Source organism: the organism of the source record quoted next, unplaced genomic scaffold, assembly GCF_019419815.1.
Source record: "Pyrus x bretschneideri cultivar Hongxiangsu unplaced genomic scaffold, Pyrus_bretschneideri_v1 Contig13, whole genome shotgun sequence".
NCBI lineage: Eukaryota > Viridiplantae > Streptophyta > Magnoliopsida > Rosales > Rosaceae > Pyrus > Pyrus x bretschneideri.
Window position 1 is genome coordinate 2,866,990 of NW_025999424.1, and position 12,006 is coordinate 2,878,995.

The window sequence follows — 12,006 nt, forward strand, 5'->3', positions numbered from 1 at the left end:
CCAGATGTTGACATGTTTAATCGTGACCGTTCAAATAAGAAAGAACTGAAGAGAAGGGGAATTTGAAGGAAAGAGAATTCTACTCTGTAACATACCCCATATATATGCCATCATATGAGGCAACAATTATAATATATTAGTGGTTTTCCTCTGATGAAATGAATGGCTGTTTATATAGTTTATCCCTACTAACTAGTTTGCTCCTGTAGATATTAATAAAAAAATAGTACAGAAAAGTAAAATTACAAAACCACATGAATAAAACCCATAGGTACATTACATACTTTTCTTACAGGAGAAGAGAGTTTACTGGTTTATACAACCATCGTTATTCACCATACAATACAGAATTGTTTTAAATAAAAAGAACAGAGACACATACTATATGCCAACATTACAAACTCATAACTTCAACTTTCCATTCAAGGTGATTCGAAACACCGAACTCCGAAGAAGAGTCTTTATATCAATATCGATGAGAAGTCATGTCATACTGTGCGACGCTGCAACTGAGACCTCCCCCGCTGCCAAATCGCCTTCACTTCGGTTCTGTGCACAACACTAGTTATTAATGAGAAATGTGTAATTAGATAATTTAGCATGGAAGAGTTCAAGGTAATAGGAACTAAATATCTGAGTCTCAGTCAGTGCTTGCTTACTCGTGTACCTGCCCACCATGCTATGAGATAGGATGGTAAAAGAAAACCCAACAAAGCCTGTGTGTATCAATCGTTATGGTGCTGAGTTAATCTTAACCTTCACAAAAAAGAAACATTTTCTAAGAAGAAAATATATAGATTTAGTGTTGATTGATATCCCACTTACACAAAAGACAGTAAGCAAATCGCTATCCTCTCCATTTTCGTAGATGTAGTAGATATCTTTCATCACAAGAAATGTGAGGCACTGCAAGGCAATTAATTGGACATGTCAGCAGCGCATTCAGTTCTATATTTGTGTGTGTGTGTGTGTGTGTGTGTGTGTGTACATTTGTATATGTAGTTCATGACAATTTGATTGATATATAACTGAAACTATTATGACTTAACAAAGATATATGATTAGCTTCTTGGCCTTACAATAACAGCTGCAATGCGACATAGTACACCTGCATTGAAATATTTACCACCATTAGCCAGCATAGCATGCTGTTGGCGGAGGAACTCTGCCGCTGCCTCTATCTGCGCAGTCCTTTGCCCAGCTTGCAGCCCCGCCTGATCAGTATCCATCGTAATATAAGTTCCATCTCTGCTACACATGCATCCATACGCATATATATCATATTAGGTACATGATCAACGTTAATTTATATGGTTATAACTATAGCTTTGGGGCATTGGACTTGCCTGATGCCAACAGTGACATTTTCGGTTTGAGCACTGGGCGGTGGTGGGGGTGTCACCATCGTATATCCGGCCTCATAGGGCTGTGTATTCAGTGGCACAAGAGACACAGAAAAGAAAAAAAAAAAAAAAAAATTCATTTTTCATAAACCCTAAAACCAATATTTATATAGAAAAAAATGCAGAAATGAAATAAGAAGCATGCTATATAATATATACCTGATTGCAGATTTCACAAGTCATACTTAGCCTCTCGTTGATCCACTTTTGAATGCAATCCCTGTGAGCAAACTATACAGCGGAAAAGGAAGCCAGCCATATTAATTATTGATGCCAAATTGAAAAATAATTATTTGAGCTATTTGCATGGTTATTTTTTTTTTTATTATTTTTTTTTCCAACCGATAAAAAGATAAATAATCATCATATTTGGACATACGAAACTGACATTATTGCTAACGCATCTCTAATAAATACGTCCTACAAACCTTCCAAACCTAAAGTTGACTAGCTGACACGTCTTTTTGAGGATAAAAAGCGTTACATGCATGTTCATGTGCAAGTAATTAACAGCACATATATGATATGGTGTACCTTAAGTGTGCCGTTGCAGTGGCAAGGAGCTTCGAGTTTGTGAAGGTAATCCTCCTCCTGGCAAATTCTGCATTCATTTTGTTCTCCAATACCAGATCCCTGCCCTTCTTCTATGTTCTCATTCGAGGATCCATGACCTGCTTTTATGTCTTCACTCAATGCCTCTACTTTCTCCATTGGTTCAGTGCTACTACTTTCGCCGGAGGCCGCCGATTTCTCTGCCATCTTGCTCCCGGTCTCCATCGAAGATTAAGTACCGTTACCTTAAAAAAAAACTATACAGATCAGTACTTTTTTACACACAAAAAAGCCTAATTTTTCAGCAGATCGGGCATGCATAATAAGATGCCACCAGACCAGATGATCAGATCTTGAAACATGCAAAAAAAAAAAAAAAAAAAAAAAAAGAATACATAATCACAATAACCAATTAACTGTAAGCATTTTAATTTACACGAATATGTAGAAAAATCATCAAATGTTTCCATGGGGAAAACTATTAAACAGAAGCAAATCCTTGAAAAATATGAGGAAAAATTGGGAAAGGTGGTCTCCTTAAAACCTTGACAAATATATATATATATATATATGTTATATTATATGTACATAACCGACCAAAAGAACTATATATACACACATAAAAATAGCTCGAAATCAGTATATATACAGCAAAATTAGACAGAATGCTCAAGGGTAATGAACTGAAGGAAAGAAAGAGATTAGAGAAAAATGTACCACCGACTGGTGTTCTTCTCTAAGCTTCTCTCTTCTCAGACTCTCTCTCTCTCTCTCTCTCTCTCTCTCTCTCTCTCTCTCAGAGCAGTGCGTGTTTTTCGCTTTGCATCGAGGGCTTAGAATAGCTCACATTTATAACGCAGTGGGTGGACTAGGCTCGGAAGGAAACAAAGTTCATGAAATCCATTTGGCGCCCGGCATGCATGGCTGGGGATGGACGCGTAATCCAGTGTTTGTGCCACATAACCATGCTTTTGTGTTGCAATTTGCCCTTCCATTCAATTTCTTATGGTTTTTTCTCCTCTTGTTTTTATCTACGACGGTTACGCAAGGTTGGATTTTTCGTACTCAATTACTTCCATGCCCTTCATTTTATCATAAAAGCCTTCTTATATTTTACAGATATGTGTTCACGAATCCACAAGAGAAGTTAACATGTATAATTAGCCATGAAATTAATACATATTGAATTTCATGATTAACAACTGCACAATACTTGTGCCTTAATCAGAACGTCATTCATATTTTAATCACGATTTAAAGATTGATTCTACAAATGTCAAAATCAAAGTACCACTCATACATAAGTATTAAACAAATTGATGATTCATAATAAGAATGTCAGTTTTTACCAGAATCATTGATTTGTGCTATACATAAGAATAATTGCATTAATGACCTCCATTTTTTATTTTAGTGTTATTCACACACTTCTTTTTACCTATCACATACCCTTATTATGATCTTCTTCAATTTAATTAATTCAATGGTCAAAATTTGAAAAGAGTGTGGAAAAGGTAAAAATGAGTGTGTGGATAGCACCATCCTTTTATTTTTATTTTTTTTGGCAAAAAATGATGTATATTGATGGTTAAAAAAAAAAAAAAAAAAACCAATTACACTATGTATGGCTAACTTTCATATTCGAATATGAATGTAACCATGTATGCGTGGCCAAGAAGGTGCCCTAATAAAGTGTATGTGAGTATTGCCACTAATTAATAAATATGCATTCCTCACCTCTTAGTATAAAATATATTATTGTATTAAAACAAACAAAAATACGTGTATTTTAAATTTTAAATACTCTATAATTAGATATTTACATAGGGCGATGATAAACTTCACACGTAAAGAAACTGCAATTCATAGTAATATTACAAAAAAGTACAAATAAAATGAAAAAAAAAATTAAACGCGTACATAACATAATGATTAGAGAGATCTCAGTAATTTCATTTGGATGAAAAGAAATGTAGCCATTCGTAGTGACAAAATTGTAATTCAACACGATGATTTTTTCTGACAACAACTGAACAAATTCCGACAAAATTTTACTTTTAGGTTCGTTAGTGTTCTTTTATAAACTAGATTTGTTAGTTTTTTTTTTTTTCCGATAACCTAGATTCGTTAGTTATGATACGTTACGTAGACAATTGTAAATCAATACGATAAAAATGTAATACGACATGATCGTTTATTCGGCATAACGTTGCGACAAAAATATACTTTCTGGCTAGATTTGATAATTATGATGTATGCTATACGTAGACAAATGTAAAGGAATTGCACTTTTAAGACGTGATCAATCAACTAAACCTAGTTGTGTTATACCTAAATGTAATGTTTAACTAGATTGCACTTTATTACAAACTTGCTTGGGTGTAAAGTTGAATAAATTATGTGGAGAGCTTATAATTCTAATACAGAAAGTCCATACCAAGTCTTTAAGATAAATAATATATGTCACCTTCTATTCACTAATAAAAGAGCTAAGCCCAAAGTAAGAAAAGGGTTGGCCCACTAAAGAAACAGTATGTTGAATGGAGAAAGAAGAGGCCGTTAAAGTGAGGTCAACCTGTGTGGGGTTAGTTGACTATGTAATTAGGATTTCTTATAATTTTATAGTTTTTATATTCTTTTGTAATTAGCTTGTATAGATTTTGCTTCCATACAAAGAAGAATATTATTCATGTTGTAATTCACTGGTCATTTCATTGTGGATGACCACCTATCCTACTACCAATTTACTGTTCATCCCACCATAACTTTGTCTAAAACTTTGTCTATAAAATGGATGAGAAAAAGGAGAGTAAATATAAACAGATAGACAAATGGCTGGTAGAGGAAGAAGAGAGGAGATAATAGAAAGAGTTATCTTTGTAATTTTATTATTCCAGATTATAATGAAAGTACCACTGCTGCCCTGAGGATGTGCTCCAGTCACACTAACTGTATAAGAATCTCATAAATTTTATGTTTTGTTTATTTATTCCACTGCACACACTGTTAGTTTTACAACAATTCAGAACTTCCCCAATATTTTAGCATGGTACCGTGAGCATGACGATTCTAGAATCATTCTCTCAAGTACATACGTGATCCCCAAACTTTAAATTTCAACACACAAATCAAATCTCAAACACAACTTCTGATGCTGCTCCATCAGAATCTTTTCATCCATGTTGGCAGTCGTTGTCTACGTCTGATGCTACTCCCGCAACTGTGATTGGGGAGAGCTCAATCTATCATAGAAACTCTTTGCATATGTACTCCATCTTGGTGGTTCCCTTCTTAAATTACAACTTGTTGTCTATGCTCAAATCACAGATGCTTTGTTTTGCGCTATTTCGGAGTATGGTTGAAGTTCTTCATTCTAATAATGTCGGTGAGTTTGTGAGTCATGAACTATCACAGTATTTGCAGGATCATGGAATGGTTCATCAGAAGTTCACTACGTACACTCCTCAACATAATGAGGCAGCGGAGTGGAAAATCGTCAAATAATGGAAATTGTTCGGGCTTCCCTATTCGAAGCCAATATGCCACAATGTTTCTGGGGAGAAACCGTGATATCTGCAGCTTACCTGACTAATCGTGTTCCTTCCAGTGCTTTAAATTTTTAAACTCCAATTCAGACTCTTTATCAACATTTAGAAGTTTCACCTCAGCAAAATCATGAGCCTCGGGTCTTTGGGTGTTTAGCCTTCGTTTATGTTCACAAGCACCAGAAAGTAAATTGGATCCCTGTTCGGTGAAGTGTGCCTTCATGGGTTATGGTCTTGATCAAAAGGGGTACCGGTGCTATGATCTGACCATATAGAAGATGCATGTCACTATGGATGTGTGTTTTTAGTGAATACGAAATGTATTACTCAGGAGGTTCTTAAAGAAAGAGCTGCACTATAAACATACTTGTCCTAAGAGTTTGAGATGAAGGACATTGGTCCTTTCAAGTATTTCTTGGGGATTGAAGTGTCCAGATTGCTGAAAGGTATTTTCCAATTTCAACGGAAATACGTGACATAATTGCTAACAGAGACTGGAATGCTTGCTTGCAAACTTGTTGATACACCTATAAAGATGAATCATAGGTTTTGCGAGTAAGAATATCAAACACCAACAATCAAGGAACACTACCAACACCTTGTTAGGAGGTTAATATATTTGGCACACACCAGACCAGATTTTACATATGCAGTAAGTGTGGTTAGTTCATACATGCTTTTGAGATCTAACCGGTGATAGGACTTACGTTTTCAAAACATGGTCACTGGATGTTTCTAGGTATACAAATGCAGAGTTGGCAGGTTCTTTTATGTTCATTTCACAGTTTTTGGAGGCAGTCTCGTTACCTGGCGAAGCAAGAAACAAAATGTTGTTGCTAGATCAAACGTTGAGGCAGAGTTTTGAGGTGTGTCTCATAGCATTTGTAAGTTGTTGTGGATTTGAAATTTACTTTCAGACTTGAGCCTTAGAACACGGAAACCAATGAAGTTTCATTGTGATAACAAGGTTGCGATCAACATTGCTCACAATCCAATTCAACAGGATCAAAATAAACATGATGAAGTGGATCGACATTTCATCAAAGAGAAATTGGAAGTTGGACTAATTTATGTACCATTTTGTTAAGTATGAATATCAACCGACATATGTTCTTACAAAAGTTGTGTCTAGCAAAGTATATTATAGCTCACTCGACAAGTTGGGCATTGGTGAAATCTATGCACTTTGAGGAGGAGTGTCAACGTGAGCTCAGCCTGTGTGGGCAATCTTAAAGTTTTCCTATTCTCTTGTAATTAGCTTGTATATATATTGGCCTCCATGCGGAGACGAATACCATACAGAATCCCCAAATATTTTAGCAGAGGCATGCCGAAGTTGTAATTTAATTCATCTGAAATTTTGTGATTGTAGGTTAGATGAATTCATGATAGGATTCAATGCAATCTCGTTGAAGTTAAAGGAAATGTATTAGATTGGTCAACTGATTTCTCTTTCTCTCGCTTCTCTCCAATTTGTGATGGACTTTATATTTCTTTCTCTGCCTCTCTCTATCTCCGATACTGTTTGTTTATTTCCTTTGTTCAGTAGGGTTTTCTCGAATCTTTTCTTCATAGTTACGCCCTAGGTACTTTTCAATGAATGGTAGAGCTAAATTCTAATTTTATATCATATCAGTTTACGCATCTTTTGTATTCGTTTGACCAACATCATTTCATGCTTGATGTCATTTTAGACTTAAAGAATGTTTCTGCCGTGGGACATTACATGAACAGAAGGACCGCGAAAGATGCACAGTTCGTAAGCATAAGGTTGGTTGATTGCTGTTAATGGATTATAACTGGAACTACTGATATCAAATTCACTTTGAGCTGTCGTTTACATAACATTTTATATTGCTTGCATCCTAAGGAACAATATGTCTGACTTGGGGGATAGATTGGTCGGGATATATATACAAAACAGATAATTGCACGAAGAGCATTATCTTCAATCCAGAGAGTTTTCTGGTATGCGTACAAGTTGCTTTACGCGATTTGCTGACTTTTGGAAGTTCATATAATTACATTGATCTGTACACAGAAATTTCAAGCTGAATTCAGAGGGTCTCTGAAGGTAAGTTGTCCATTGCTGTCGCTCTTGATTCGACGAAGCTTGAATGCGAATGAGGGTGGTGATACTGCCTGGATGGGGTTATCGATGACCCGAATGAAGCTGTAGGACCATGAGCCAAGTAGGGCTCCTATCACTGGTCCAACGACGTAGACCCAAATTCCTTTGTAGTATGCACTAGCGACTGCTGGCCCTATTGTTCTTGCTGGGTTCATTGATCCACCTGATATTGGTCTGTGTATTCACAAAAACCATGCATGTTAGCTGTTTCACTTGCTTAAATATATGCACGACATGTTTGTCTAGTCTCTCGTTTTCTTGTTTTTTATTACAGGTTTGTAACCAGTTCTGTTGTGTGCATCTCCATAATCTTTTACTTACCCGGCAAAGATTGAAGTTATGCAAACCGCGGAGCCAACTGCGATGCCGGCTAGTTCTCCTACCTGTTGTGAACAGTCCCCATTGAAATGTCAAATAAAGAGTTTAAATTTCTTTTTTTTTTTTTTGGTCGAAGAAAAGAGTTAGAAATTCATGTCAGTATAAAAGAGTTATATCTGTAGAAAGCGTACAGCTTTGGCATCAGTTGCGACGGCGGAGGCGATGAACACCATGGAAAATGTCATGATTATCTCTGCGATCAAAGCTTGGGTCTCTGACCCAGAAGGCGATGTGATGCCTAGTTGTTTAATTGGGTGCAACAGTACATACAGGGTAAACGAGGCAGATATTGATCCTGCTAGTTGAGCTACTGCATAAATTGGGACCTGAAAAGAAAGGTCCATAAATATTTGTGGTACAAAAGTATATGGTATACATTCCTAAACCACTACACTAACAGACTAGCTTGTTCAAAAGTGGACCATGAATGTATATGGTATACAATTCCTAAAATCACAACAAAGATTCTGTAGTCCAAATTCTTTTTAATTACTCCATGGCTCCAAAGGCCTTTTAGGAACTTTTATATGCTTTTAATTTTTTTTATTCATACAATGGTATCTCTTGAAAGGGAGAGAGAATTGGATTAAGTCACACAAAGAGTTAAGAATAAGGATAGTGCTGTTCACTCACCCATTTTTACTTTCTACACACTCTCGTTAACTTTTAGCTACTAACCTTCTTTAATTCATTTGATCCGATGACCGAAAATTAAGAGAAGTTTGGAAGAAGTAAAAATGGGGCATGGATAGTACTACCCAAGAATAATAACTAAGTATTGAACTCGTCATAAAAGCAAGTCGAACTTCATAGACCTTTCACATATAAGTATAGAGAAATACAACTAAATTACCTTGTTAATAGCTTCACGAGACGATATTTCAAAATATTCAAATTACCGGTAAAAGAGTTTGAACGTGTAAGGGGATGGACACACGTCTACTTAATTGGACTCTCACATTTGTACTTAGATAAGAAACCACACACATTTTTTTTTTTTTCGAAGGGTGGGGGAACTGAATTTAGAATCTTGTGTATAAAAGTAAATGCTCTTTATTACTTGAGCTAGAAACGCCTTATAAAATATTTGGGTGAGGGACTTACAAGTTTTAAAGAGATTGAGACCAATTTATTATTTTAAAGGATAATGCTAGGGAGACTAAAAATTTAAACCAAATAATGTGTCACCAATAGAAAATAAGCACATTAATCAACACTTAAGTAATAATTTAATCATCCACCACAACATGATTTGGTTTAAAAATTTGATCTCCCTAGCATTGCCTGTAAATCGAAGGGATTAAAAATATATTACATGTGCAATACAAAGACATGTGAAAAGAATTTGCAAATCCCTCATTGAAAGGTGTTATTTGTAAATTCATCTTACATAATTTTAAATGATCTTGTAGTGGATTTTTAATCCCTCTTATCTGAATTTTGTAGTAATTTTTTATATACTTGGCCATGGGCCCAAATGGGCCTTACTTTGGACCACTCACAAGCGTCTATCAAGTGAGTTTCATGGGCCTTTCTATGGCATTATCTTGTCCATAATTCACGTCGCATACGTAGTTCCGAAACGAGGAAATAAAATAAAAAAATTTGCAATTCCATTAACTTTCTAAGTGCTTCATAACAAAACAAAAACATAGGGACCTCAGAAGGCTAGCTGTGAGTGTACCTGTTTCCATGGAAAGTGCCCAACGGCGGCGAAAGCAAGAGTGACGGCCGGGTTCATGTGTGCACCGGAGATGTGGCCGACCGCATAGATCATCACGGTTATGATGAGCCCTCCTGCAATCGAAGCTCCAAGCTTTGAGACTTGGTGTTCGTCGCTGGCAGCAAGAGCAGCCGAGCCAGCCGTGACAAACACCAACATATACGTTGCTATCATCTCTGCAACCACCTGCAAACATACACACACACACACACACAAATATGAAGTTGGATATTTTTTCTATTGAGTTACATTAATTCATTTAAACTGTGGGAAAGAAGATTCGAACTTGAGTTCAAAGAGAAGTACACTATTCTATCTGCGAGGTTGGATAATTGAAGAACATGATGAAAGTGTATGGTTGCAACAAAAGCAGAAGTATATATACAATGTTTGTACCTTTTTGAAAAAGCCATGTGGGTAATATTGTTGTTCAGCAATCGGTGACTGCGGATTGTGATCATATGTGTTTGGATTTTGGGAGGTTGCCGGGTGGTTTTCCGGAGAGGCTAACTGATCAATTGGAGCCATTTCTCGATTCACAATAAAAAAACTGGAATACTTGCAAAAATTTTATAAACTAGTGATGGAAGAAGCCAAGTAGTGCAATGGTTGCAGCAGTTCTTGACATATATAACTATGTCATCCTCCAGGCTGGTTTGGTTCCTAGTAAGAGCTTAGTTGATCACTATATATAGAGTCCAACAATTCATTGCCCTATGTGGGGAGACTTTGATTGATGGAAAAGAAGAGAATAAAATAAGGTTGCGAAAAGGACTATATTATTTAGATAGAGATATTTATGTTGCGGCTAACTTTATTTATAATAATAATAAATAAAAAAAAATGTAGTTGACATGTCATTAAGAAATTATCGATATTATTGTTAAGTCGACATTATGAAGTTACACTTTGTCAAATATTATTGTTATGGTCATTAATATGTCTTGGTTATTATGTCTACAAGTACAATTAACTGCAATTTTGCTGTTTGGTGTTTCTAGTTTGCAAGTGATAGAGCATGGTCAAAGAGAGGACCGTCTAGAAAATCTTTGGTGTCATTAGGTATAATCTCATATGTTATTTTACAGAATTTTGGTCTCACTAGTAGGCACAGTTGTGAGTGGCTTAGTTAGTATCAGTAGGTATAGTCTCCACTAGTACGCATTCTTTTGGTCTCAACCCAAAAAATTAAACCTAACTTGACGGATCAGTTCATTTAAAAAAGAAAAGCATTAATACAAGCATAACGCAATTTACAAGCACCAAATAAATCAGTCATAAGAGCTGACCCAACCTTGGTAGGAGGATCACTAAACTCAAAGTTGTTCCATGTTAAAACTCTAATTCGCCATTTGGTCAGCAACACAGTTCGCTTCGGAGTAGGATTCTCTCTCCTTCTAATCTCTCTCATCTTCCCTTCTCTCCTATTTTTAAACTCCAATTCAGACTCTTTATCAATCTGTAGAAATTTCACCTCAGCAAAATCTTGAGCCTTGGGTGTTTGGGTGTGTAGCCTTCGTTTATGTTCACAAGCACCAGAAAGTAAATTGGATCCAAGTTCGGTGAAGTGTGCCTTCATGGGTTATGGTCTTGATCAAAAGGGGTACCGGTGCTATGAAGATGCATGTCACTATGGATGTGTTTTTCAGTGAACACGAAATGTATTACTTGGGAGGTTCTTAAAGAAAGAGCTGCACCATAAACATACTTGTCCCAAGAGTTTGAGATGAAAGACCTCGGTCCTTTCAAGTGTTTCTTGGGGATTGAAGTGTCCAGATCGCTGAAAGGCATTTTCCTATTTCAACGGAACTACATGACAGAATTGCTAACGGAGACTGGAATGCTTGCTTGCAAACCTGTTGATACACCTATAAAGATGAATCACAGGTTTTGTGAGTAAGAAAATCAAACACCAACCAACAAGGAACACTACCAACACCTTGTTAGGAGGTTAATATATTTGGCACACACCAGACCAAATTTTGCATATGCAATAAGTGTGGTTAGTTAGTTCATACATGCTTCTAGTATTTAGCATCATATTGTGGTTGATCGCATTTTGAGATCTAAAGGCTACCCCAGGGATAGGACTTACGTTTTCAAAACATGGTCACAGGATGTTTCTGGGTATACAAATGCAGAGTTGGTAGGTTCTATTACATTCATTTCACATTTTTTGGAGGCAGTCTGTTACCTAGCGAAGCAAGAAACAAAATGTTGTTGCTAGATCAAATGTTGAGGCAGAGTTTTGAGGTGTGTATTATAGCATTTGTG

The 12,006-nt window shown here is 36.2% G+C and overlaps 2 protein-coding genes across 2 annotated transcripts; both read right to left on the bottom strand.

Annotated features, from left to right (window-relative positions):
- Window positions 1-483: 483 nt before the first annotated feature.
- LOC103933093 lies at window positions 484-2,180 on the bottom strand. The gene is made up of 5 exons (XM_048579352.1): window positions 1,938-2,180; window positions 1,347-1,426; window positions 1,080-1,251; window positions 826-906; window positions 484-549 (listed from the first exon to the last, which is right to left on the bottom strand). Exons 1-5 carry the CDS (start codon window positions 2,178-2,180, stop codon window positions 484-486), a joined length of 642 nt encoding a protein of 213 aa, XP_048435309.1.
- A 5,144-nt stretch (window positions 2,181-7,324) lies between these two features.
- Window positions 7,325-10,530, bottom strand: LOC103933082 (aquaporin NIP2-1-like). The gene is made up of 5 exons (XM_009342739.3): window positions 10,129-10,530; window positions 9,694-9,918; window positions 8,141-8,335; window positions 7,953-8,014; window positions 7,325-7,805 (listed from the first exon to the last, which is right to left on the bottom strand). The coding sequence occupies exons 1-5, from the start codon at window positions 10,258-10,260 to the stop codon at window positions 7,547-7,549; spliced, it is 873 nt and encodes a 290-aa protein (XP_009341014.1). The 5' UTR covers window positions 10,261-10,530; the 3' UTR covers window positions 7,325-7,546.
- Window positions 10,531-12,006: the final 1,476 nt, after the last annotated feature.

What these genes read in the sequence shown, in the direction of transcription:
- LOC103933082 (XM_009342739.3), bottom strand. Translation starts at nt 10,260, where the DNA reads ATGGCTCCAATTGATCAGTTAGCCTCTCCGGAAAACCACCCGGCAACC. An exon ending in TCGCAACTGATGCCAAAGCT is followed by an intron (nt 8,015 to 8,140) that starts GTACGCTTTCTA and finishes TGTTCACAACAG; the next exon opens with GTAGGAGAACTAGCCGGCAT. An exon ending in ATAACTTCAATCTTTGCCGG is followed by an intron (nt 7,806 to 7,952) that starts GTAAGTAAAAGA and finishes GTGAATACACAG; the next exon opens with ACCAATATCAGGTGGATCAA.
- LOC103933093 (XM_048579352.1), bottom strand. Translation starts at nt 2,180, where the DNA reads ATGGAGACCGGGAGCAAGATGGCAGAGAAATCGGCGGCCTCCGGCGAA. An exon ending in ACTGCAACGGCACACTTAAG is followed by an intron (nt 1,427 to 1,937) that starts GTACACCATATC and finishes CTGAATACACAG; the next exon opens with CCCTATGAGGCCGGATATAC. An exon ending in AATGTCACTGTTGGCATCAG is followed by an intron (nt 1,252 to 1,346) that starts GCAAGTCCAATG and finishes ATGCATGTGTAG; the next exon opens with CAGAGATGGAACTTATATTA.